Here is a 27,920-nt window from a genome sequence, read left to right on the forward strand (position 1 = left end):
CAGTCCCCGCATGGGACCTTTCTACGGTTCTGGAAGCCATGAAAGGTGCGCCATTCGAGCCTTTACAGTCAATTGATTTGAAACATCTGTCTTTCAAGACTGTGTTTCTGATGGCTCTCGCTTCAGTGAAGCGCATAGGGGTGTAACGACAATGACTATGACATGCGGTCACATGCTGTTCAAATTAGTAAATCCTGATCTCCAAGTCTGCTTGAACGGTCAAAATTGCATCTTTGTGGCTCCCCCGAGGGACAATTGAGTCACATAAGGAAACCCTGTTTTCTTAGAATCCCCTCTAAAACCCCCATTTCAGCTCTGGACTCCCTGTGACTTTTACAACCTCACAGACTCGTGACATTCCAGAACACACACACACGTACACACACACACACACACACACACACACACACCAACATCCTTTTGTGTCTAACTTAAAATGTGTGTAACTCAGACTGGTATCTGAATTTCCTGTAGGTATGCGTGATTAATGTTGTTGTGATCATACAGTTATGATCTTCGAGTGTTTGGATCTGAAATGTATTTTTGAAGAATGTTCTCCCAGTAGAATCGCATCCCGTAACCCGAGCTCATTGGCAGGTCATAAAATTTGACCACAGAGCTATCCAGCCCTATGCATGAGATAACAGGGTCGCAACATTCCAACACACACACACATACAAACACACTCTGGACTGTGAAACAGAAACCCCCTACAGAAAAGGACTTTTACCCATAAAGTCACTCCTAAAGGTACTAAATATATAAATTTGTGTGTTAAGAGGTGTGTGTAACCCATAGGAAAGCATATGTCCTATTTGTGACCTTAATAGAACTGCTATTGCCTATACAAATGCATAATAATGTATCGTTGCATGGCTACAACGCCTAGATTCTATTTTTGATATCTTTGTAATCCTCTCCAGCTAACGGAGTTGAATTCCTATAACAGAATTCAGTGATGCGCATTGTTTTATAAGTTCATATGTCTGGAGAAAATCCTCTCCAGTTAAAGTCAATCATGACTCATTCGAGTGGGCGTGTCTAACCGGACAAAGGAATCTTCCCGCTCGAAAAATCTCGACAGCTGATTCGTCCTTCACGAAGGAGGGGACGGCACCTGGGACACTGATAAAAGTCCAAAATCTCTTCTCTTCGCTCTCTCATTCCTTCCGCTCTCAACTCATCCAACTTCTCTGGACCCTCCTCCCCGGCGCAGCGCTTCTCCAAGGAACATCTGAAGGAGGCCCTGGCCTTCTCCATCGAACGAACCCATGTTCGAGTCGTAACAGCCGGTCTTTGCAACTAAGATTTCCAGCCTCTCCCATCCCGGGAGACGAATCTGAACTTTCTCGGTAACGTTAAATTCAAGTGAGCCTTTACATCGTTTTGCGAAACGACCCAGAAGAAGAAGCTAGACGCAAACCAGCCGGACACGCGCACGCGCGTCCCCTTTTCAGCATCACACTGAAAGAGTACCACAACTCGCAAGTATATTGATTCCTATAAAAGCTGTTCCAGGTGTCTAGGTCTTAGGTCTGTGATTTAAGTTACCCTCTATCTTCCCTCTATATCTTTCTTTCTTTCATTTCATGTTTTTGTTCGGTTAAATGTTTATTCGTTTGTTTGCATTTTTACGTACGTTTATGTTTGTAGTTTATATAATCTCTAGCGTGTGCCATTTTATTAATAAACCCATTTATACTTTTAACTGTCTCTGTGTTTGAAAACCCACTTTTTATAAAGTCAATGAAACAAAAGATCTATAAAGCTACAGGCTCTATATTATAAAACTACTTTGAGTAGTTTTAATTTATAAACCCAAAGAGGTTTTGTCTTCGTGGCCAGAAGACAAACTGTCTTGGAGTTTTGTAAACAGGAATGCTTCTTCTTAACTGTAATGATCAGACAGTACAGAACGAGGCATTTCCTATAATTGATAAAGTAAATGCATATGCGATTTATGAATTATGACCATGCGTTATAAATATTAATATTGCCAAAATTCCCTATATTCTTGAGCTAATTCGCATTAACCCAGAGGCATTTATTCTTATGTGTATTATGGTGGAGACATTTCGAGCAGTTTCAAACTTCATTTTTTGTGGGCAAATTCAGTTTCAGTTGAATGTGTATTATTGGTATTAATAATTGTAGGCTATACGCGCGTTTTGAATTGTGAGATAAGTCGCCAAGGCGAACTCACCCAGCTGATCGCGGGCACAAAAGCCAGCTCAGCTCTGCTAAAACTGCAGTTCATGACATTACATCTGTCTCTGCAAAGACGAAGCAAAACTCTTTGCAGTTGATACATGTAACATGATTTAAACCGACTAAATGAAGACGAAGGATCTCTTTTAGGACGAAGACGTAAATCTGATAGTTTTCAGTCGTAATAGGCCTTATACAATACGTTAACGATAAAGCTCCTGGTCAGAAATTGGCCTCGCGATCCAATTTCGTAAACCTACGCAAAAATCATAAAAGTGCTATTTTGATTAATGCTTATGGGAGATGAGCAGATGATAAGTCCTGCTCACAGCTGTTCTGATGCCTGGTGTGCTCACAGCTTAAGTAAATAGATGTTCAATCCCTGTTTGCTCACAGTTTCTAGTGATTAAAACACGAAGTTTTAATACCTGTTTTTATGTAAACCGTTTTATATGTAATGAGTAATTGGAGACCAGTTTTATGAATTAAGAAAAGATGATAATCCCTGCTCTTATTCTAAAACCGTCTCAATGTGTAATGTATAATGTGTAATTCCTGTTAGTCACATGTTGTGAAACTCGCGTCAGTTTTCCGCATGCAACAGAAGCGCAAAACACCACGTGATTCCACAGATAAAAAAATCTGCTGTCTTAACTGCTGAATCACGTCACCGACACTAGAGGGCAGCCTCTAGAGGTGTGGCAGGGCTCAAATTACGCGCCCCCCACCGACGTCATCCTGCGTGAGCGTCGCCTCCCACTGACGTCAGCCTGCGCGAGCGCAACTACGCCATCTCGTGGCGTTCTAAGATAATACCTGCTTTCAATTTCTTTTTCTCTCTACATTCATTTTCTCTCTCAAATACTTAACTGCATTCAAGCTTAGCTTATGCTGATATTATTTGGAGTTAGACAATTCCTTTTTCTGTTTTTGACTGTCACACTTTAAGTTAAGTTCGAAAAAAAAAAGGGAAAACTTTTCGAATTAAAAACTTAGATTTGATTCACTCAGTTCATTGATAGGGTCCACCTAGGAAGAAGCACGCCACCGTGTGGCGATCTTGGGTCGACTTATCAATATCTGTTTAACCCCCAGCCTGCAATTGAAGTGTCTCATTGCCACCCTTTTTGTTTGATTATTTTTATAATCAATACCAATAACCTCAGTGTTATTGTAAGGATTATAGGAAGTCATTCTGAATTTCAGTTTTGATTATTTTTAGTATTGATACATCACTGTTATCATTCTGATTTTCTTTCCTTCCTTATTATTATTATTTTGGACCTCTCCTTGCATGCTTATTTGAATTTTAATTTAAACTAGTTTGAATTTTAATTTAAATTGTGTTCACTAACAACCAGGTGGACCACGGAGAAGGAATACGCCCCTTTCCCTTGTGGCACAAACCCACTGCAGGGCCTATCCCTCTGCCTGCGTCCCAAGCCTGTGTTGTTTATTTGAATTTTATTTCATTGATAATTTTTTTTTCTCTTTCCCCAGCCTTTTCAAAGGGGGGGTAGGTTATTCTGATAATTACAACCAATTATCATAATTCCTTTGCATTGTATCATTATTTTAGTAAAGCCTTTGCCTCTGACCCCTGCATACATATTTACTCAATTTGATGAAAACAGAAAGCCTTAATTCACTTTAAGTCTAACCTCTCAATCCCTTATTGTGTATCTATTGGCAGGACCCAGTCAGTGCACTGTGGTAATCCAAAAGTCATCCCTGGTGGTTTCCGGTGGGCGGGATCATCTGTCCGGCGTTACTGACACTGCGCCCGGTCTGGTGTTGGGACCGTCGGAGAGTCTGACCGCGTCCGCTGGTTTCCACCTGGATGACCTCTATTCACCCCAGGTAAACTAAAATTTGATAGAACCCATCCACTTATTAGGAACCACAGAATACTAGCTATTCCTTCGGGTGTATTTTAAGTGCTTGGACTCACCTTTCTCTCTCTAAGACACACCTTCTTTCGAGGTCCTGTCCCGACAACCCACGCATCTCCTGGCCCGATCAGGAACTCTCGCAGTGTTAATAAGGCTTAGGCCTCTTTATTTTATTTTATTTTATCTTATTTGATTTATTTTCCTTAAATAACGCTCCCCGTGTTATTGTTTGTGACATTTCATTGCAGACCAATTCACTTCCTTGTGTTGTGTTTCCCTCTGATCTTCCCTACCTTCAACCTTGTCTCTTTCTCCACTCTGTTGTGATTTGTTTCTTTCATTTCACTTAGACACAGAACCTAAGAGAGACCCCAGGAAAAGCTGAATAATAGAGTGACGATCAAAGCGGGCGTCGCTAAGATGACCCCCCCAGGCTACCGCCTGTCCAAATTTCTATTGTGGGTTTCATCCATACCCACGAAATTGGCTCCGCTAACTGTTGACATCAGTTAGCCCCGAAATTCTCATAAACGGCATAGCCCGTATGAGTATAGCTCATTAACCCTAAAACAAACTTGCATTGTGTCTCTTTTTGTGTGTGCTGTGCTTCTCTCACCACAGTAAGCAGAGATGTCGAGCTAACCCAGTCCCACAGTACCTGGACCAGTTTGAGACCTGCGATCCAACCCAGAAGTACAACCACGAGCAGCTGGCCAAAATCTTCGGAAAATCGCACTCAACCTCGTCACCAAGGCCCGGGCCAGCGAAAGGCTCAGCCTCGACATGGAACAGAAGGCAGCCGCACTACAGCTCCAGGCCACAGAAGCCCGGAAGGACCGAGCCCACACACAGAGTCGGCTAGACCAGCTAATCTTCCTGACCGAGGAAGAGGACGAGACGGACACAACGCTACAACAGGAAGTTGAAAGACTTCAAAATGCCCTGGACGATCTTCGTCTGCACACAGACCTTACCACAGAGAATCAACACCGTTCCAGGCCAGCAGATGGCAGCACGACGGTGACGGTGCCCGTCCAAAGCGTCGGACCGACCGCTCAGAAAGATTCTGGAACCAGCATCACCCGCCGTCCAGAACTCCTAGCCCAGACCGTCGAACCTGTAACCACTCTCTCCAGAACACTGGTGAGGCAGAGTCTTCTTACATCACAGATGAAGACAGTGCAGCCACGTCTGACACAGACACAGAAAACGAACACTGACACCTACTGCTTCAAGGTCCTGACTGACCTGCAGTTGAGTAACCAGACCAATGTCTGCGCCACATACAGACAACCCACCCACCCACCCTAACCATTGCAGTGATTACACAGCACAAACGAACTTTACCAACTACACTGCACGCCTCAGAGCCGCTAAACGCTACCTCCGCTGTGTACAAAGAAAGTCATGCGGGCCTCTGATGAACAGACTTTTCCTATGCCACCACTTACCCCTCCACCACCCTCGCAGGCCATCTGAGCTCACTGACGACCAGTGCCTCAAACAGCTGTCTGCCACCACGCACATGCTGCGTTCCCAAAACTTCAATACGCATTGTGCACCTGTTGCCATCACAGCGCCACAGCTTGTAAAGCCACAAAGCACAAGGGGGGGCCAGGCGTAACAATGACGCCACATGTGCCAAAAAGCCATGCATGGGACATCAAAGCATGTGGCATACCAACCTCAGCGAACCAAAAAGACTGGCCTAAACCAACTAAGGACCTCCATCGCTGAAATTTTTCCTCCCTTTCTCTCTCTCTCCCTCTCGCCTCTAACAGGATGCAGGCCGCAGTGGTTCGCGAGAAAGCAGCCACACTCACCAGGTCTGGCATCCGGCATCGCACGGAGAGAGCAACCCTGAGTCCTGAACACCAAGGCAGGACTCGCACTCAACACAGTCCCTCCAAGCATGGGCAACCGCCCAGCCTGAACACCTCGCCTGTGTCCATACCTGGACCGCAGCTGACGCTGCGCTGTGTACCTCCACAGCAACCGACCACGCCCTGACTCCCGTCTTGGCTTTCACCCTGTACCAGACCCTACCAAATGTGAGCAGCCACAGCAAAGCTCACAAAGCCGTGTCTGGTGGTTTCCTATGGAACCGCAAAAAGGGGGTCCCGATCCGGGGCTCGCCTAAACCTCATTTGACCTGAGTCCTCAGTCATCAGCCGCTTGCCATCGACCATTGCGCTAATTTGTTGTTCGATAAAGTCCTTCCGAGGTCTTTATCTAACAAAAAGGGGGAATATGTAACGACAATGACTATGACATGCGGTCACATGCTGTTCAAATTAGTAAATCCTGATCTCCAAGTCTGCTTGAACGGTCAAAATTGCATCTTTGTGGCTCCCCCGAGGGACATTTGAGTCACATAAGGAAACCCTGTTTTCTTAGAATCCCCTCTAAAACCCCCATTTCAGCTCTGGACTCCCTGTGACTTTTACAACCTCACAGACTCGTGACATTCCAGAACACACACACACGTACACACACACACACACACACACACACCAACATCCTTTTGTGTCTAACTTAAAATGTGTGTAACTCAGACTGGTATCTGAATTTCCTGTAGGTATGCGTGATTAATGTTGTTGTGATCATACAGTTATGATCTTCGAGTGTTTGGATCTGAAATGTATTTTTGAAGAATGTTCTCCCAGTAGAATCGCATCCCGTAACCCGAGCTCATTGGCAGGTCATAAAATTTGACCACAGAGCTATCCAGCCCTATGCATGAGATAACAGGGTCGCAACATTCCAACACACACACACATACAAACACACTCTGGACTGTGAAACAGAAACCCCCTACAGAAAAGGACTTTTACCCATAAAGTCACTCCTAAAGGTACTAAATATATAAATTTGTGTGTTAAGAGGTGTGTGTAACCCATAGGAAAGCATATGTCCTATTTGTGACCTTAATAGAACTGCTATTGCCTATACAAATGCATAATAATGTATCGTTGCATGGCTACAACGCCTAGATTCTATTTTTGATATCTTTGTAATCCTCTCCAGCTAACGGAGTTGAATTCCTATAACAGAATTCAGTGATGCGCATTGTTTTATAAGTTCATATGTCTGGAGAAAATCCTCTCCAGTTAAAGTCAATCATGACTCATTCGAGTGGGCGTGTCTAACCGGACAAAGGAATCTTCCCGCTCGAAAAATCTCGACAGCTGATTCGTCCTTCACGAAGGAGGGGACGGCACCTGGGACACTGATAAAAGTCCAAAATCTCTTCTCTTCGCTCTCTCATTCCTTCCGCTCTCAACTCATCCAACTTCTCTGGACCCTCCTCCCCGGCGCAGCGCTTCTCCAAGGAACATCTGAAGGAGGCCCTGGCCTTCTCCATCGAACGAACCCATGTTCGAGTCGTAACAGCCGGTCTTTGCAACTAAGATTTCCAGCCTCTCCCATCCCGGGAGACGAATCTGAACTTTCTCGGTAACGTTAAATTCAAGTGAGCCTTTACATCGTTTTGCGAAACGACCCAGAAGAAGAAGCTAGACGCAAACCAGCCGGACACGCGCACGCGCGTCCCCTTTTCAGCATCACACTGAAAGAGTACCACAACTCGCAAGTATATTGATTCCTATAAAAGCTGTTCCAGGTGTCTAGGTCTTAGGTCTGTGATTTAAGTTACCCTCTATCTTCCCTCTATATCTTTCTTTCTTTCATTTCATGTTTTTGTTCGGTTAAATGTTTATTCGTTTGTTTGCATTTTTACGTACGTTTATGTTTGTAGTTTATATAATCTCTAGCGTGTGCCATTTTATTAATAAACCCATTTATACTTTTAACTGTCTCTGTGTTTGAAAACCCACTTTTTATAAAGTCAATGAAACAAAAGATCTATAAAGCTACAGGCTCTATATTATAAAACTACTTTGAGTAGTTTTAATTTATAAACCCAAAGAGGTTTTGTCTTCGTGGCCAGAAGACAAACTGTCTTGGAGTTTTGTAAACAGGAATGCTTCTTCTTAACTGTAATGATCAGACAGTACAGAACGAGGCATTTCCTATAATTGATAAAGTAAATGCATATGCGATTTATGAATTATGACCATGCGTTATAAATATTAATATTGCCAAAATTCCCTATATTCTTGAGCTAATTCGCATTAACCCAGAGGCATTTATTCTTACAGGGGACTTACACGCGCTCTCTGTGAGCGCGACGTGCATGGAGTTTGGGCCTAATGACTCGAAAGTTATACTCAAACCTAAGCACGGTTATGTTCCAAAATCCCTCAACACACCGTTTAGGGCGCAGGTTATCTCCCTGTCAGCCCTACCGGTCCCTGATGAGGAAAGAGACGCGGGCCTCCTTTGCCCAGTCAGGGTATTACGAGCTTATGTGTCTCGCTCGTCTGTTTTCAGACAAACGGAGCAGCTCTTTGTTTCATTTAGCGGGCGCGTCGAAACAAGAGCCTATCCAGATGGATAGTTGATGCTATAGCGCTGACATACGCTTCCAAGGGCATGCAGTGCCCGTTGGGTGTCAGAGCGCACTCCACGAGTGGCATGGCCTCTTCGTGGGCCTGGTCAAGTGGGATTGCCTTGCAAGATATTTGTACGGCGGCAGGCTGGGCCTTCCCGTCTACATTTATAAGGTTCTACAACCTAGAGGTTCCCGCCCTGCAGGCCAGGCTGCTGTCGGTCTAAGTTAACCAGTATTATCTGACCTGATGCTATCAGCTCAGAATGCTGCGTCTACTGAGCACAGCTCGATGATCGACAGTGAAAAGCAGCAGCACGAGATGTGCCTGGGCAAACTGTGTAAGACCCACATCTCCCCATCAGTTCAGGCCGTACCCCGCCCTGTCTGTATGATGAAATTCGCGTCTAAGCGACGCTGCCATATGTGGAAGAGTGCAGCTCCGCCCCTCCCTCTTCCCGGACTCCCTGTGAGTTCCCTGAGTGATTGTGCACTATAGGTACCCCGGGCTTTCGCCCTTGGGTCTTTGGTGTCAGATCTCAGCATGCACGGCGTTTTGCATTGGGTCCCCTAGCGTAAGATATCTTACGCAGTACGAGAGACTCGGTTACTAACGTAACCTCGGTTCTCTCTAGAAGAGGGAATGAGTACTGCGTATCTTGCCGTGCATGCACACGCTCTGGTTGCTTCGATGATGAAAAACCAGATAATAGCTGCCTGCGAGCGGTATTTATAGGCCTAGACCACGCCCATTTCGGCGGGACGTGACGCAGCGGGCGCGAAGTGCCCTGATTGGGTCTGGCGTCACGCCAGGCCTCGCTCGATAGGCTGCTGCAGTTGCCGCAGAGCAGCCAATAGGCGCGCGAGCTGCCTCGCCTATGTCTGCATGCTGCCGCAACGCGTTTTGCATTATTACAAAATTAAGGATAATTTTTGGCTTCAATATCTCGCGGAAAAAGGATTTTCCCAGAGCGTAAGATATCTTACGCAGTACTCGTTCCCTCTTCTAGAGAGAACCGAGGTTACGTTAGTAACCGAGTACGTTTGCTGGAGTGCATTAGAGGTGGAATGATCGTAGTTTAAGCGTTACCAGCACTTTGGAATTTGAAATTAACAAAGGGAAAAACAATGTCTCTAAACTGTGAGAGAGCAAAAGGCTGGTGTGGAGAGAGTGTATTAAATCAATTTAATCTCATGGTCCTGCTGTGGACTTCCTTATGAGATTGTTTCTTTGGAGAAAACCAGGTGGCTAAGGCAGAGGACACCCAGAAGGGGCCAAAAGGGGCAAGTTTGAATATATTTAGAGTGCAGGATACCAGTAAAATAATGAAACTACACTGAGAAATTCATAATTCGCAATAAAGAAATGCACCCCTTTTCCATACAGATGATGACTTTAGCCAGCATGTGAACATGTGGTTCAGCATGTGATATGGTGGAATGTGGACTGTGAGAAATGTAGCAATAAAGTAGCATAAATTTACCTTCATGAATAAAGGATCTAACATGGCTACTTGGTTGCATTTATTTGTCTTGCGCTATTCCCAAGTCTATTTTTTCGGTTCATGTTCATGAGGGCATAGTAAACAGGTTCTCTTGCCTTTAAAAAGCAGCGAAGCTCCTCTTCTCCCCCAAACACTTCCACATCCAGGAAAAGCTGGAGCCGATGGTCTACTGTCTCTGACAGCAGGTCAAATTGACCTAGAATGAAAAGAATTATGATCAAATCCCTCAATGGGATAAAAAGGTAAAGGCTATTGTGCCAGAAAATATCAAAATATGACAGCATACCTGTAATATCAATATAATATCTGTAATTCTAGCTATATCTATACACTTGGTTAACATGGTTTATGGCCAGGAAGGTCTGCCATATTGGGTATTCACTTGGCTTTATTGTCTGGTACTAATTTAGTGTGTCACATCTACAAATACAAGAGGAAAATGATCTTCTTCTCTCTATAGTTTAAGTCATCTTTACAAAGCACACAGTTTGGACAAAGAGTTTAAATCAGGGTATGCAGAGTTTTTAAAATCAAATGTAAGAGTTTAAGAAATTTGTAAGACCTGCATAAATAAAGTTAATTCTGTACATCCATGCGGAACAAACCCATGCAATCACAAAATAGCATGTTTTTACTTAACTAAATAGGCTGCAGCACACATTCAAATGCAAAACAAGGTAACTGCAAGTTTAAAATACTTAAGACATGATTTATTCAATACGTACTGAAGATGGTGGCACTACAATACATTTGAATTAGAGGTCAATCGATATAGGTTTTTGCTGATTCGATAATGTGTTTAAAGATTTTTTTCTGGTGTTTAAAGACCAGATTTTTTAAACGTTCTAGTAAAATACACATATTTAATTAACGTGTTAAATAACATTTTATTGTGATAAACCTTCCTGTGATAAAACAGCACATCATTGCCTTTAGTTTAATTGTGGAGTTTAATAATCACATTAGGACATATCACGATTCCTGTTTTTCCACCCACAATTTTAAGATGATAATTATTTAATTTAAAAAATGTTAATTAAGATTATTGTTATACCTTTTAAGACTTTCTACGGCCTTAAATTTGATCAAACTGAATTTAAGACATTTTAAGACTTGTTCGTTTTTTCATTTCGATGCAATTCAAATGCCATTCCTAAAAGGCCTAGGCCCAATAATTACAATGTTTTGTGTTATTTCAAATAAAAATGTGAGTCTGTCTTTTTCCAGGGTAGTTTCATCTTCTTTAGTTTCTTTATTTTTCTAACCACCCTACTGCTCCTCATCCCCAGAGTGGACCACCTACCATTGCTGGATCCTTCTGTGTGCTTAGGTGACTGTTGGTCCTGATGTTTTTGATAGCCGTTGTAGCAGGAGTTGTCAGCGACCTTCTCTTTAAACCCCTCTGAGCTACCCTGCACCTGGCCATCCGTAGTGCTTAAGTTGATCAGTTGAGAGGTTCTCTGGTCAACCAATGCCTCATTCTGACTGGTCAAACAATTGGACAGGAAGCTATGGGCTGTATGAAAGTAAGATGTGGCTCCCTCTGTGGAGGCCTCTGAATGCTGAGTCAAATGGAGGGGGCTGCCACGGGATAGCAAAGACTGTCCTGGGACCAATGCCTAGAGGAATGAAGCAAGTCAAGTAAGTGAAAAGAGAATAGTAATGGAGAACTGTCATGTATAGATCATGCCAAAAGACCATACAAACCCAGACCTGCTTGTGAAGGGGAAGGACAGGGTTGTCCCTGTCATCAAATGTAAAGTATCTGGCATCATTCTGTTCCAATGGTGTACTGGTGGAAGGAGCTGATTGGACAGCCAACTGAACCACATGATCGCTATTGCACTCTGAGCAGATGACAGTACAACCTGTTGAAAATAATAAAAATCACATAAAAAAATATAAGGTATAAAAAGATAAATGCTCATGAGATATCCAGTCCATATAATATAGTTTAGGCATTCAAATATGGCAGATAAAAAGAAAATCAAAGAGATGTACACAGAGTGTTTAACATGCTCTTTCCTTCAGATTTATTTTAAGAATGTTAATGCTTTTAAAATAAACACCTTCACTGATCTCTGCCCCCATTCAGAATCAACTATGTGTTTGGCCCAGATGATCTGCAGGACGCCAAGCAAACAGACTGAAAGCAGCTGAACAAATGTCCTAGAACCTCTGGTTTGCATGTTTTAAAACTATGCAGTGCTACAGAGGATAAACTGTGTTTCAAACCAGTCATTAAAAGAAAAATGACCTGCAAGATGTAACAGTGGAAAAAAGTAAAACTCTATTTAGTGGGTTATGCTGAAAATGGGTCATATGATAAAATGATTGGCTGCCTGATGGAGTCTCAAGATAAAGCGATCACACCCAGTGCTTGGCTACCATTCTGTATTCATGAAATTCTTTAGTGAGACATTACAGCCAGGTTTAGTCATGCTCCAACAAGATGATCACCCACTTATGGTAAGTCAGATACATGTTTTTTTTTATTAGCTTTATCTTGTACTGAAAGCTGAGATAAAAAAAAAAAAAAAAGAACAGGACCTAAAAAAATTCTGCCATGCTAATAACCAGTATAAATCAAATGGTTTAGCCTCAACCATCATGGACCATTTGAATAAGGTGTTTAATTGCAATGAGGTGGAAGTAACCAATGTCATACTAGAGAGAATAATTGTAATTGTTTTAGGTTGTAAAAGGTACATGTGTTTGAGCCGCTCCCTGGAATGTTCTGGCAGGAGTATAGGTCCGCCTATCCATCAAAGGCCTTGCTCACGAAAAGGAAAAAAAGAAATGCTCTTTTTGATTTTTAGGGCCATATCCTTACTGTCATTCCTTAGCTCATCCAGGTGGCTCAGGCTGTTGTCTGACTCAGAGGCTGGCTGGCAGAACTCAGCTTGACACTTCAGGCACTGTAGCCAAACTGTCTCTGGTCTCTCCTCATCCACTTGCTGCTTGTTTTCCTCCGCGACTCTTGAGAGAACCTCTGCTAATACCTGAGGAGAGAAAATTCTCATCAACTCATCAAAACCAGTCAAAAAAACAGGATAATATAAGGTAAATTAGGTAACATCACGTTGCTTTAAATTCCACGCATGCTATTTTGTGGGAATGTGTACTTAAAAAGAACACGTTGTTGTCAGATGTAGATTTGGTAAAATCAACCATTTCAAATATTGCAAAGGCTCAGGTTGCACAGGTTGTGAAATAGTCAATCACACAGCTTATGGTGGACCAATCTGCAAATTTGAGGCCAATACTGATCACTGATATTTTAACACCAAGATCGACAGATACCAATAACCAGCATTTATCCTTAAAGGGGAACTTTTATGCAAAATTCACTTTAAAAAGGTGTCCACAATTAAAATTAACATTAAAGAGGTGTGTGAACTCGCAAGTACAATGTCAGGCACTGTAATATGCTCTGGTCCCCTTCCTGTTCGCCGGAGTGATGAGATAGTATAGTTAGTAGATAGTCCTCACTCAATGGCTGGCTGTCTAAGTGGTGTCCGCAAAATAATATAGAATTCATAGACAATTGGAAAGGTTTTTGGGGCAGACCTGACCTGTTGAAAAGAGATGGTATTCATCCCTCCTGGGATGGTGCTGCTCTTCTCTCTAGTAATATGGCACATAGTCTTAGAGCTCAAACATCAGGGCTCCAGACTACGACCAATTGGTCGCATTTTGCGACAATTTTTCCTGCCGGTGCGACCAAATATTTATTTAGGTCTCGCTGGCGTGACCACAACGTTGCCGAGCAGCGAATGCAAACAAAATGAAAGCGGAACGAAAATGCGCTCCTCATTTATGCTTCGAGGACCGTTGATTAGTTCGGACCAATAATAGACAGCGCAGCGACCCGAACTTGCCAGTCGAGGGCCGATCTCGATACTGTTACTAGGAGATCCAGACTCTGGAGATCCAGTGAAGAAATCCATTGAATTCGCCTCAGAATTAATAACATAATCGCTGCGAGATCCAGTGAGAAACATTCCGATTCGGCGCAGAGTTCTCTGTTATAAACCATATCAGATCAAACAGTGCTGACGTGGAAACCAGGAGAAACACTTATAAAAGGCTTTCAGTCCACAAATCAGAAACATTCACCATTGATTTAGGCTAATGTAGTAACTCTAACCATAACTATGGTATTGTGACAGAAATAGTCAAACGCTTACAAGTACTACACATCTTTTTGCAGCACTTCAAAACTATAACATCATATATAAATGTTATTTTTAATATGATGACCAACACATTTTTTGTTCATCCTTCAAAGATTGTCCTAAAACTAAAATATTTAAGATGTAGGAAATCTCTTATTTAAACACTTATTTAAAAATTTAAATAAATTGCCATTGTAAACAGTAGGCTGTTTTGTGAACTTATTGGCTGTTTTCACTCCCTAATATACATTTTTTCACTCGTTTTGCTTTTTAATTAATATTAAGACATTATGAATGACACTAATTAAAGTTAATTTCATCTACACCATAAATTAAGCGTAATGCTTTATTGTCAGCCCCAGTGCTACCAGATATTTTTTGTAGAACTCAGTGGCTCCGGTGCTGCTGCCCTCAAATGTTAGTCTGGAGCCCTGTGAACTTAAAATAAAACTGCACATTGCAATATCTGTACGTCGAGTATATTTATTATTAAATAATTTGTCAGTATTACAGTTATTTTGGGGGAAATTTGAATAATTGCATTGCAAGCTGATTTAAGGTGTGCCCCTAAATTTTAAAATTTTCTGACTTTAAATGAGTCCACCACACAAGATTACGGTTATAAACATGAACCTCGTCTGAAAGGCAAAGGGGGAGGTGTTGCTGTATTTTATAGTAATATTTTCAGAATTACTAAGAAGTCTAGTTTCAAATATAATTATTTTGAAGTGTTAGAGCTTAATGTAACAATATATAGTGTAAATGATAAATCACGTTTGAGATTTGTGCTGGCTACTGTATACAGGCCACCAAACAGACTTTATCAAAGAATTTGCTGACTTTCTATCTATTAGTTAGTACTGGCTGCAGATAAAGTCCTAATTGTTGGTGATTTTAATATACATGTAGATAATGAAAAATATGCATTGGGATTGGCATTTAAAGGGACATTGTGTAGGAATTTCTCCCATCTAGTGGTGAAATTGTATTTTGCATTCAAACGAATAATGCTCTCCAGCGCCTCACTTTTTCAAATGCGCGTTGCATCTACGGTAGCCGTTATGTACCTAAAAGCTATGACAGGATGTCTTATAATAGCACTTCGAGTTTTTCTTCGAGTGAACATGTTTGTTATTTAAAACAAACTGAAACTTGAAACAACGAAAAAAAGAATGTTACAGTATGAACTACTGACTGTCAAAAACATTAACTATGGTAATTAGTAGTAATGCCTTCTTTACTCGTTATATTTTTTGAAGTATGTGCATTGTTAGATATCATCATCATCAGAGCCTTCTCAATCGTTACTTTACTCAATAGCTGCTATTCATCAAAGAGCCTGTTTAACTTTTAACTATAAATGTTCGACTGTCTATATAATAAAGTACACAACCAAGCAATGAAAAAAAAGCTTGTAATTAAGACTGTAACATTGACTTACCTGTCGAGAAGAAAGCAGGCAACTTCAGGGTCTCTTTTGAAAGCTTTCTCCTGCATTAGCTATCCTGACAGTAACCCTTGTTTTTGTAATCTCCGGTCACGTTTACTTTAACGATCTATTTTGGACTTTTTCGACGACGAGGACTCCTTATCCTGTGACTCATATGTATGTATGAATGAACGGTGTATAAATAACCGTGCAGTGCAGCCTTTTAAACTTGCCGCGGCAGTGACAAGCGCCTCTCACTGCTCTGCTCCTCCGCTTCTGCTGGCTTCAGTCACGTGACGCTGGCTCTGAACGAAACGCGTTGTGGAAACGCGTTGGCCTAGTACTTTTTGTCCCTCTCTGCTATTATAGTTTTTCAAGATGGCAGAACTACATGGAAGCCTCCGTGGACTTACCCGTCCCATGTATATAAAGATAATAAATTCTTCGTTTACGAGGATTAGTCTGAACATTGGCATAGGTATTTGTACACCATTGAGGGCATATTTATGAATAAAAATATAGATTTTAGATAATAAAATACCTAAAAAGCTACACATTGTCCCTTTAAAGACATTCTTAACTCTATTGGAGTTAGACAACGGGTGTCAGGACCTACTCATTGTCGTAATCATACTCTAGATCTAATATTATCACATGGAATCAATGTTGATGAAATCATTATCTAGTCTCGTGTAAACTTCATTTAGCCATGGCAGCAAAGCCGACTCTGTGTTACAAATATGTTAGACCTATCACTTCTGCCACTAAATATTGCTTTATTAATAATCTTCCTGATCAGTTTCATCATCTCAGCATCCCAGATAGCTTAGAAAAACTCAACATTGCGACAGAAACTTTTATCTCTCTCTATTCCAGCACTTTAGACACAGTTGCTCCTTTGCGCTTAAAGAAGATTAAAGAAAATAGTCCATCGCTGTGGTACAACGAGCACACTCAGGCCCTTAAGAGAGCAGCCAGAAAAATGGAGCACAACTGGAAGAAAACAAAACCAGAGGTATTTCGCATTTCATGGAAAGAGAGCACGGTTGCATAAAGAGAGGCCTTAAAAGCTGCTAGATCTGCTTATTTTTCAACTCTATTAGAAGAAAATAAACAAAACCCTAGGTATTTATTTGAAACAGTGGCTAAACTAATGAAAATAAAGCCAGACATTTCCAAGCAGCACAGCAGTAATGACTTTATGAACTTCTTCACTTATAAGATTGATAATATCAGGGAGACAATTATAACTATGCAACCGTCTTCTACAGTATCGCATCAGGCAGTGCATTGTAGTCTCCCTAAGGAAAATTTTTATTCATTCATTGCTATAGGAGAGGAAGAATTTTCTAAACTCGTTAAATCATCTAAATCGACAACATGTATGTTAGACCCTATACCGACTAAGCTACTGAAAGAGATGCTTCCAGAGGTCATAGATCCTCTTCTTAATATCATTAATTCATCTTTGTCATTAGGATACATACCAACAACTATTAAGCTGGCTATGATTAAACCACTTGTTAAAAAAACGCAACTTGATCGTACAGAACTAGTCAATTACAGGCCGATCCCCAATCTACCTTTTCTGTTAAAGATACTAGAAAAGGCAGTATCTTCACAACTATGTTCCTTTTTAGAAGGAAATAATATCTGCGAGGATTTTCAATCAGTATTTAGACCGTACCATAGTACTGAGACAGCTCTCATTTGAGTCACAAATTATTTGCTCCTATCATCCGATCGTGGTTGTATCTCTCTATTAGTGTTACTCGATCTTAGTGCTGCATTTGACACCATCCACCACAACATTCTTTTAAATAGACTCGAAAATTATGTTGGCATTAGTGGAATTTCATTAGCATGGTTTAAATCATACTTATCTGACCGTTATCAGTTTGTAGCAGTAAATGAAGAGATGTCTTATTGATCAAAAGTTCAGTATTGTGTACCACAAGGCTCAGTACTAGGACCGTTGTTGTTCACTTTGTACATGCTACCCTTAGGAGATATCATTAGGAAGCATGGCATTAGTTTTCACTGTTATGCTGATGATACGCAGCTCTAAATTTCTTCACGCCCTGACGAAACTTACTAATTCACAAAATTAACGGAATGCATGGCTGATATAAAAAATTGGATGACTAGCAATTTCCTACTACTTAATTCTGAAAAAACAGAGATTCTAATTATTGGACAAAAAAAACTTCCTCACGTAATAACCTAGAATACTGTCTAACACTTGATGGCTGCTCTGTCAAGTCTTCGTCGTCGTTTAGGAACCTGGGTGTGCTCTTTGATGCCAATCTTTCATTTGAAAGTCACGTGTCTAGTTTCTGTAAAACCACATTTTTTCATCTTAAAAATATAAATTAAGTCATATGCTCTTAATGAAAAATGCAGAACAATTAGTTAATGCGTTGAGTGAGCTCTTAATGCATTATAGTCCTTCACGTCTATTGCAATCTCAAAATTCCGGCCAGTTGATAATACATAGAATATCAAAATCGACTGCTGGCGGTAGATCCTTTTCCTATTTAGCACCAAAACTTTGGAACAATCTTCCTAACATTGTCCGGGAAGCGGACACACTCTGTCAGTTAAAATCTAGACTAAACTTTTGCAGACTAACTTTTTTTTTTATACATGCCATGAGATTAATCAATGCATGCTGATGAATGATGTATAATAATAATAATAATTAATCTGCATACCCTAGTTTTGCACTGATGTAACAAGACTGACAGTGACACAATAAGACCTCATGTTAGCATCTTTTTACTCTTAAAAAAAAAAATATATATATTAAAAAACATGTATGTTCTTTAATGTTTGATTATAATTTTACTGTCTTCACATAGGGATGGGATTTGATAAGATTTTATCAATAATAATGCCACTGACGATTCTGATTATCAATCCAATTCTTTAACGATTCTCTTATCGATTCTTGATAGCACTGTGTGGAAAAATGTTTAAAATGCTTTTAAAAAAAAGTGGTTTTATTTATTTTAAAGTTTAAGCTTGAGTTAGCAAACTGTACTTTTTATATAATGTATGTAAAAAATAGAACCTTATTGTAAAGTGTTACTGATTAGTTATACACCGATTCAGACGTCTCCTGAGTTCACTGTTGGAAAGATCAGTTGTTTTAACGATTCATTCAAATGAATCGGTTCAGAGGAGTCATTGTGCTTGTTCGACTTCATGCAGCTCTGCGCAGACATAGACTGTAAAAAATATGGACAAAGCGTCTGTGACGTCACCCATAGACTTCTGAAGAACGGTTTTGAGGCCGTTTATGGGGGGTATGGGCGGCGCCATATTTCAATACAAATGTTCAGAAAGGATAACTTACAGGTATGATGTGTTGTGTCAGATCATGGCCGAGACGTCAAATTTCAGGAATTCCACTCGGCGCAGCCTATGCTCGTTGTCAGCTGTCAATCAAGCTGTCAATCGTGCCCTTATTTGTCATACATTTTATATCTAAATACGATCTAAACTAACGAGTTAGAAAAAAATTCACCCCCCTCACAGTTGTCAGGCACTCGGAACCTATCGAAAAATACAATAAAAGTCCATGGGACCAACCTATAAAAACATGAATTTATGCTGTGAAAACGGACATTTTAACATGGGGTGTATGGACATTTGCTCCCTTTTGGGACCTGCCCCTAGCAGATTTTCGATGTATTGCAGTTTTTCGCACTTCCGGGTAGGCTTCATTTTTCAGATTAGAATGTTGCCGCTTGTGCGCAGACCGATCGGCGGCTGACTTGAAGCAGTGCATGCCGGTTAGAAATTTTGTCCGACTTGATACAGCGCTGACGCCACGTGACTGTGACGTATGCCATCAAAGTACCACGAGAGCGATTCGAGAGTAGCCGGAGAACTCAGCCAGCGCAGCTTCTCAAGAGCGGCTGCACTGGGCTGCAGGAGGGCTGATGACGACACAGCTGTTCCACGATTGGCCGGATTCACCGCATGACAACGATCACGTGTGTTTCGTGTTTATTCGAACACCTTTAGTTCATCTAAAGCTCACAAATCAGTTTTTTATAACAGTAAATACTCTTTTCATGTCGTTGTGATGTTATATTGTGTCATGTTTATCAAATTAAAACTGATTAAAAAACGTATAGACTCCACTTCATTGATAGTAGCTTATGTTGAACTTTATTCTTGTTCAAACAGACGCTGTATGAAGCAGTACATAAAGTAGGCCTATTGAATGAAAATGTCTCTGAAACATCTGTGTATTATTTGGCAAATATTGCATTTATTTAACTTCAGCTGTGGTAAAGTACGCGAACACCACGTGAGCGGTCACTACGGGAACCAGAAAGTGTCCGACTTCACGTCTCCGTTTGCAGCTCCTCCCCGCCTGCACGCGGCTACTCTCGCCGATCGGTTACATCCAGCCGCAGCCGATGTCGAACACACCTATTATTAGTTCGCGAATTGGACGTGTCGTGCGCGTTGTGTGATTACCCCAGCAGTTAGGACATGGACATCCAAGATTTGTGTCAAGTTGTCAACATAGAAAACATTTCATCACTGTATAGTTTTATTTCGTTTAATTAAAGTGTTGTTTTATGTCAGCTGAATGTCCGGAACGCTTTTCAGAGAAGATAAGGAAACTTATTTAGCACAATTCACACCCAGCAGTATAATTCAGGGGAAAAAAATCTCCGAATGCTCCACACGAAACTTTGGTCTTCCGACCTTTTACCACCGTGTCGATTTATTTTGATTAATATGTGCGAGGGAGAGAGAGCAACACAGCGCCTAGTTTGGAGACGGTGAAGTCGTTTACACAGAGAGTGCGCGCGCGCGACCGGCTCTCTCTCTCTCTGGTCGTTCTTTTAGTTAAAACATGCGCCCTGTCACAAACGCAGCCGTTCATCTACATTACACACACCGATCAAATAAGACTTTGGCGGGACAAAAATTCACTTTGGCGGGACAAAAATTCACTTTGGCGGGCGCTAAAACAAGTTCAATGCAGGAAAATTCATGCGTGAGTTTCCATTAGACTCGCACGGTAGCCAGGCAAATGGCGAGCTCAGCTGTTGTTGACGGTGTGTCATGGTGTGTGTGCTTCAAGATTATGACGCAAGTGCTAAGATTCCGATTGGCCAAGAGAAAAAGTGCTAAGATATTATTAAAACATGGTGGCGTTGGTTTCCCATGGTGGGAAAATGAATTATGGTAATGAATTGTTATCCACAAATGCTTGTCGTGTACCACACATTGCGTCATCACGTTGGAAAGGTCACGCGTCACGTCATCTATCTAAGTTATTTGTCTGTGTACTCCGGTTCAAAAAGGTAGGGAAGGCCGAAAAATGTCATTTCATTTTCTCCTCCAACTTCAAAATCGTCCGACATCTTAGTTTTAATTTATTATTATTATTATTATAAAAAATAAATTAAAAAAATGTGACCTTTCCAACGTGATGACGTAATATGTGGCGCATCTCAGAGATGGTACAAGACGGGCATTTGTGGTTAAAAAGTATATATACACTCACCTAAAGGATTATTAGGAACACCAAACTAATACTGTGTTTGACCCCCTCTCGCCTTCAGAACTGCCTTAATTCTACGTGGCATTGATTCAACAAGGTGCTGAAAGCATTCTTTAGAAATGTTGGCCCATATTGATAGGATAGCATCTTGCAGTTGATGGAGATTTGTGGGATGCACATCCAGGGCACGAAGCTCCCGTTCCACCACATCCCAAAGATGCTCTATTGGGTTGAGATCTGGTGACTGTGGGGGCCATTTTAGTACAGTGAACTCATTGTCATGTTCAAGAAACCAATTTGAAATGATTCGAGCTTTGTGACATGGTGCATTATCCTGCTGGAAGTAGCCATCAGAGGATGGGTACATGGTGGTCATAAAGGGATGGACATGGTCAGAAACAATGCTCAGGTAGGCCGTGGCATTTAAATGATGCCCAATTGGCACTAAGGGGCCTAAAGTGTGCCAAGAAAACATCCCCCACACCATTACACCACCACCACCAGCCTGCACAGTGGTAACAAGGCATGATGGATCCATGTTCTCATTCTGTTTACGCCAAATTCTGACTCTACCATCTGAATGTCTCAACAGAAAACGAGACTCATCAGACCAGGCAACATTTTTCCAGTCTTCAACTGTCCAATTTTGGTGAGCTCGTGCAAATTGTAGCCTCTTTTTCCTATTTGTAGTGGAGATGAGTGGTACCCGGTGGGGTCTTCTGCTGTTGTAGCCCATCCGCCTCAAGGTTGTGCGTGTTGTGGCTTCACAAATGCTTTGCTGCATACCTCGGTTGTAACGAGTGGTTATTTCAGTCAAAGTTGCTCTTCTATCAGCTTGAATCAGTCGGCCAATTCTCCTCTGACCTCTAGCATCAACAAGGCATTTTCGCCCACAGGACTGCCGCATACTGGATGTTTTTCCCTTTTCACACCATTCTTTGTAAACCCAAGCAATGGTTGTGCGTGAAAATCCCAGTAACTGAGCAGATTGTGATTGTGCACCAACAACCATGCCACACTCAAAATTGCTTAAATCACCTTTCTTTCCCATTCTGACATTCAGTTTGGAGTTCAGGAGATTGTCTTGACCAGGACCACACCCCAAAATGCATTGAAGCAACTGCCATGTGATTGGTTGATTAGATAATTGCATTAATGAGAAATTGAACAGGTGTTCCTAATAATCCTTTAGGTGAGTGTATATATATATATATATATATATATATATATATATATATATATATATATATTTTTTTTTTTTTTTTTTTTTTGTGAAAATGACCCTAGATAAGACCCTTATTTCTCGACTGGGATCGTGTAGAGACTTTGAAGCTGCATTGAACATTGGAATAGTTGGTTGCCATTGAAGTCCATTCTGTGTAGAAAAATTAATTTCTTTTCGACTGAAGAAAGAAAGACATGGATATCTAAGATGACATCGGGGGGAGTAAATTATCAGCAAAACATTTTTTGAAAGTGAACTAATCCTTTAACATTTATTCATTTGCAGGATTTGAATTGTAGATATCTACAATTAAATTTTCACTAGTTAAAATGATCATTCTTTATAAAAAAACGTTTCCACTAGTAACACCACAAATTCTGTATATCGAAAATCACATCATCAATAGCAAAAATCATCTTTTTTTCTTTATTTTTTTTTCTAGTAAAAACAATTATTCTTGATATCTATAATTGAATTTTCACTTGTAGAATTCTTCAATAATTATGCCGTTCATTTGCAAGCCGATTTGAGTAATATGTTGCAGGATATACATTTTCGATATCAACAGTTCAAAATTCAAAAGTTCAGATCCTGTTTCTTGATATTAGTAATGAAAGAATAGGGCAAAGCTATATCCCAAAAGTATCACACAATTATTTACCAGTTCTTGTAATACTGTTTCTACTAAAGTAAATCTCAGTGGGAGCAAAACATTTGCGACAACAGGACCTTTTTTCTTTGTGAAAAGAAATTATGTCTGAACTATAGCTGCTAAGATGACGGCCACAGGACACTAATTAAAGAAAGCAAAAGTGATTATAGTTTTAAAGTTAATATTAAATATGATGATCGATCGGTGCACCCCAACTTGTAATATCTGTCGTCAATTTAGGATTAAATCCCAAGCACTGGTTGATTATGTCTGATTGTCTAATAATGAATGTACCTCCTTACCTGTAATGCTTCCTGTGGCTTGTCATCCAACATTATATAACAACGTTTACGTCTCTCACGACTAATGTACCGGAAGTGGAGCTCTAGGGCTGGGTGAGTCCTCTCAACCTTCTGTAAGATTTAAAAAGAGAGTGTAAAACAGAGAAAAAAAAAACTGCAGAATTATAATCAGCTTCATGAACAGAAAAAATGTCATCTTACCTCTACTGTGCACGTGGCCTCAGTGGTCAAAACATCTCGCAAACTGTCTAGCTCCACTCGTGTTTTAACACACCCCTGGTGCATGTCTACCTCCAGCAGGTGACCCTGCCACACTCGTAGGAAGAGTGGTTCAGAGGCGCTTTTCTGATTTGTCTCCACATCCTCTGACAGCAGCCCCACCAGCATTGGTCTGCATAGGTCCACTGTTAAACAAAGTGCAAGAGTGAAAAAGAGCTCTGGACATAAACTAGACAGGTCCTTCAATGGTTGTTGTGTTATTCTACCGGGACCATGAAATAAAACAAATTAAAAAAGTGTATCATGACAAGATTTTTTTAGGTGAGTACAAGAACCATTTGGTTTTGGCATTTGACAGTATACATAAAATCAATATTTACACTAATAAAGTTTTGTTCCAGCAAATGATGTGTAAAGTAAAGCTTTTGATCAGCAAGGATGCATTTAACATGTTATAAAATATTTCTTATTCAAATGAATGCTGTTCTTTTGAACTTCAAGCATCAAAGAATCCTAATTTACTACAGTTTCCACAAATCATTATATTTCATTATTGATATTAATAGGCAATGTAACTTTAGCACCAAATCAGCATGCTTGAATTCATTGTAAAGGATCACACTGAAGAATGTAGTAATGGCAGCTGAAAATTAAGCTTTATCACCGGATAAATAATATTGTAAAATATATTTTAATTAAATAAAAGAGGTAAATCTGCAGTCTGTAGTTTCTCGTCTTTGTCACCATCTCTGTACGTGCGTTGTGCCTCGGCACGGCAAAGCGCGGATTAATCCAATGTTTTGAGGAGAATGTGCAGCTGTCAGTCACCGCGCCGGTGTGGATACTGGCATTCGGAATCACAGATTCTATTTTTTGGAAGTATGACCAACATAAGAATTTTCACTGGAAAATGTCATCTGAAAAAAGTAAGTAACATCCACTTTTGTTCTGACCAACTAAGGAGAAAAAAAGCACTGCAGTAAATCGCGCTGATTAAATCTAACGATCACTTATATCACGTCAAACCGTGCAAATTATACTTTGTTCTCAAATTGTTAATGTTTAACAACATCAGCATTGCGTGACTACATTTAATGCCCTTCCGATATTTATCCTTGTTTTCACATGAGCCTCTTGCCACATGAGCCACATGACTGCCACATGCAGTCTCTTTTTTTCTGTAGCCACTCCGAAGTCTGAAGTCTTTTGCATTTTACAACGGGTGAATCTCCAGTTGTCACCGGTGATTGTCGTTTGAACCTTTCTGGATCCGCCATCAAATTGATTTTTCAAAATGATCAGCTTAATTATATCAAGTGCTGCGAGAAAAGGCTATAAATCTCCACCTCCAACATCCTCACACGCAATATACCCTACTTGCCGAGACACCTTCTTTATGTGTACAGATGTGATGTAATGACGCAAAGACATGCTCGAATTTCCCGCGGAAATCCACCAGTACCACTGGAATTAAATACATTATTAGAAGCTTACCGTTTAGAATCGAGCTAAGGCAAGCAGATAGTTTTGAACACTGGCTGGTTATGTACTTGCTCAAACATTTATTTTAGATCATTTTTAACCCCAAAAAGTTACGGACTGCGGCTTTAATTTAAATTGTAATAGTATTTCACAATTTTACTGTTTTTACTGTATTTTTGATCAAATAAATGCAGCCTTGGTGAGAATTTCTTTCAAAAACATTAAATATCTTACGGACTCCAAACTGTCGAACAGAAGCGAGAATGAATGAATGAATGAAACTATCCAATGACGTACTGTACATAGAAATTAAGCTAGACTACTGCAGAACTACTGTTACGCTAGTGAAAATTTATATTGGCTGGTACAATCACAGTATAAATATAACTACGTATCTGGCCAGTATAGTTATCACTATCAATGCATCCCTAGAAAATAATAGACAGACCTCCCCTATCATCATCATCATCTTCCTCTGGTGGTGGTTGTGGGTCAGAGTAGGCCTCAGTTGGAGCCTGGGTGTTTCCTAGACTTGTCTCAAGAGTAGATTCAGTGTTCGGGAGGCTTTGCCCTGTCCACTGCAGGGTGGACTCGGTCTCAGGCTGCAAGTCTGTGTTCTCCATCTCTTCTTTGTCCTCTTCCTCTTTCAGTTCAGAGGACAGCAGCGGAGGGGGGAGCAACTCCAGACTGGTTAAAGGTGTGTTAAGCAGGGGAGATGGAGGTGTACTGCAACCATTGGTGTTCACTTTAATGGTTACACTTTCTACTCCTGGGAAAGCTGGGTTGACTGGAGTATCATCAAGATGATGCTGATAGCGTAGCCAGTCCTCCCCTAACTGCTCTCGAAAACTGTCCATTCTCTCAATGTCCTTCTTATGGGGGAGGACAATATCTGAAGAGAACCAAACATTTCACATGAGAAAGACAATCATATAACATATGCTTAATAAAAGCAAAAACTCATCAATTCATTTTTAAAATGTAAACATGATCACTGAAAAGACAGTTCATTTTAAAATGCCCTGTGAAGAGTTAACGTTTTTCAAGTAATTTGTTCATCACCTTGTAAAGCAGACTGCACTCTGATCTCATGGTCTGTGTCACTGGGCTCTGAGATACTGGCTCTCCTCACCTTCACCTTACTCTGCAAATGGCAAAAAGTTATGCTTTGCATCATACATCAGAACTTTCATGTTCTCCATGAGGAATCATGTTCATTGTGCCTGCTCATTTTAAAAAACAGTTTACTACAAAAACATTGGGGAGATTTTAGACATGGACTTACTTTGTGTTTCCTCTTTCGAACTCGGGTCACCCCTGATATGCTTACAGTCACACTGTCAGTAATGTCCCCACCTCCACTGGACACTTCCTGCCCTCTTTGGTCAGGTGTCACAAATACATGTTGAGAAGTGTGGGACATCTGACCAGCCAGTTGTCCGGATTTAGGTAAGTTCTGTAAAAAAAAATAAAAATAATAATTATGTCACAAAAGCCACAGAATAAAAACAAGAGATTGTTGGTCAATAAGACAATATTTCAGAATACATTTTAAAAGGCAACTACAATATCAGTATCTGTTTGTGTATATTTTTTTTTTTTACCTGGGTAATAGGGTTAAAGATTGAGTTTGGAAATAAAACTATATGAAATAAACTATATGAAAATGTTTATTAAAGTGTCCCTATTATACTTTTTCAGATTTTACCTATCATGTAGTGTGAAATATAGATGTTTGTGAATGTAAGACGTCTGCAAAGTTTCAAAGATCAAAATGCACAATAAACGAAATTACTTTCTCCCAAAAGAGAGAACTGATTCTGCACTGCCTGTAATTCCTCAGTAATTCCAGTCTTAAATTCCTGCATGAACATACGTTGGTTTGTAACACATTTGCATAATGCCAGTCTATGGTCTTCATTGGCTGCCTGTGAACAATGTCTACTTTGAACCGCACTCAAACACTGCAGTTGTAGCTGAGGCCTGAAAGAGTTTGGTTCGTGTGGTCGATATGTTGAGAAGATGCTGTTTTCTGCACTGTGGAAGCAAATCCACCTAGCATGTACTTCCAAAGGATGAGGACTCGTGCTCGAATGGACACGGTCACGCCATCATTACTGTTTGTATCACTGAGTATCTCAAAAAATAAATAAAACTGTCTGCACACTTGAATCCTTTCAGCAAATGTAATAGCCAAGCTTTCGTTTGACCGAAAGCTTGGCTATTAAATTTGCTGAAAGGATTCAAGTGTGCAGACAGTTTTATTTATTTTTTGAGATCTTCAGTTTTGTTTGTCTGGCACCTTGTTGTTCGTGAGTGCGGTGTTACTCCTTCAAAATGTATCACTGAGTATACAAGTGCTGAGGAAGCCTCAAGAGCTGAAATTTAGATATGGTTATGGACATTTTGTTTCCGACACACGCTATAAGTGGTAGACTATTCACAACAGACTGATCCATCTGACCAACCAGCAAAGGAGGCTCTCAGAAAGGAGGTGCATGTAGACCTATTGTAGAAGAAACACAATTAGGAACCTTTAAAGTAGCATTATATTAAGTTACCAAAATAAGTTACTTGTAAGCTAATCAAAATTGCTTGTAATCAAGTGCTAACAGAGATTTGTCCAGCACAGCTAAATATTATATTTTTGGTAATTAAATTTAGTTCACTACTTTTTATGTATTACAATTAATTACAATAAATTTGATATCAAATTATGATATAAATATGTTGAGAAAATTATGAGACAGCTGTATGAAAACATCCACTTTAAAGGGGGTCACATTTTTCATGCTAGATTTGCTTTTTCAATGTATTTCTTCTTTTTAAATTTTTTTTTTTTATG

At 40.4% G+C, this 27,920-nt stretch overlaps 1 protein-coding gene across 1 annotated transcript in view; it reads right to left on the reverse strand.

Moving 5' to 3' along the window:
- stk11ip (serine/threonine kinase 11 interacting protein) overlaps window positions 1–27,920 on the reverse strand; it is a 63,273-nt gene that overhangs the window by 29,770 nt on the left and 5,583 nt on the right. Inside the window, exons 12-20 of the mRNA XM_082136712.1 lie at window positions 26,361–26,531; window positions 26,138–26,219; window positions 25,524–25,967; window positions 23,576–23,778; window positions 23,375–23,485; window positions 12,889–13,057; window positions 11,769–11,923; window positions 11,359–11,674; window positions 10,151–10,251 (exon numbers count right to left, since the gene is read on the reverse strand). Coding sequence (XP_081992838.1) covers window positions 10,151–10,251; window positions 11,359–11,674; window positions 11,769–11,923; window positions 12,889–13,057; window positions 23,375–23,485; window positions 23,576–23,778; window positions 25,524–25,967; window positions 26,138–26,219; window positions 26,361–26,531 — 1,752 coding nt within the window. The remainder of the gene's footprint in view (window positions 1–10,150; window positions 10,252–11,358; window positions 11,675–11,768; window positions 11,924–12,888; window positions 13,058–23,374; window positions 23,486–23,575; window positions 23,779–25,523; window positions 25,968–26,137; window positions 26,220–26,360; window positions 26,532–27,920) is intronic.

This window comes from Leuciscus leuciscus (genome assembly GCF_965113295.1).
Source record: "Leuciscus leuciscus genome assembly, chromosome: 14".
NCBI classification, from domain to species: Eukaryota; Metazoa; Chordata; class Actinopteri; order Cypriniformes; family Leuciscidae; genus Leuciscus; species Leuciscus leuciscus.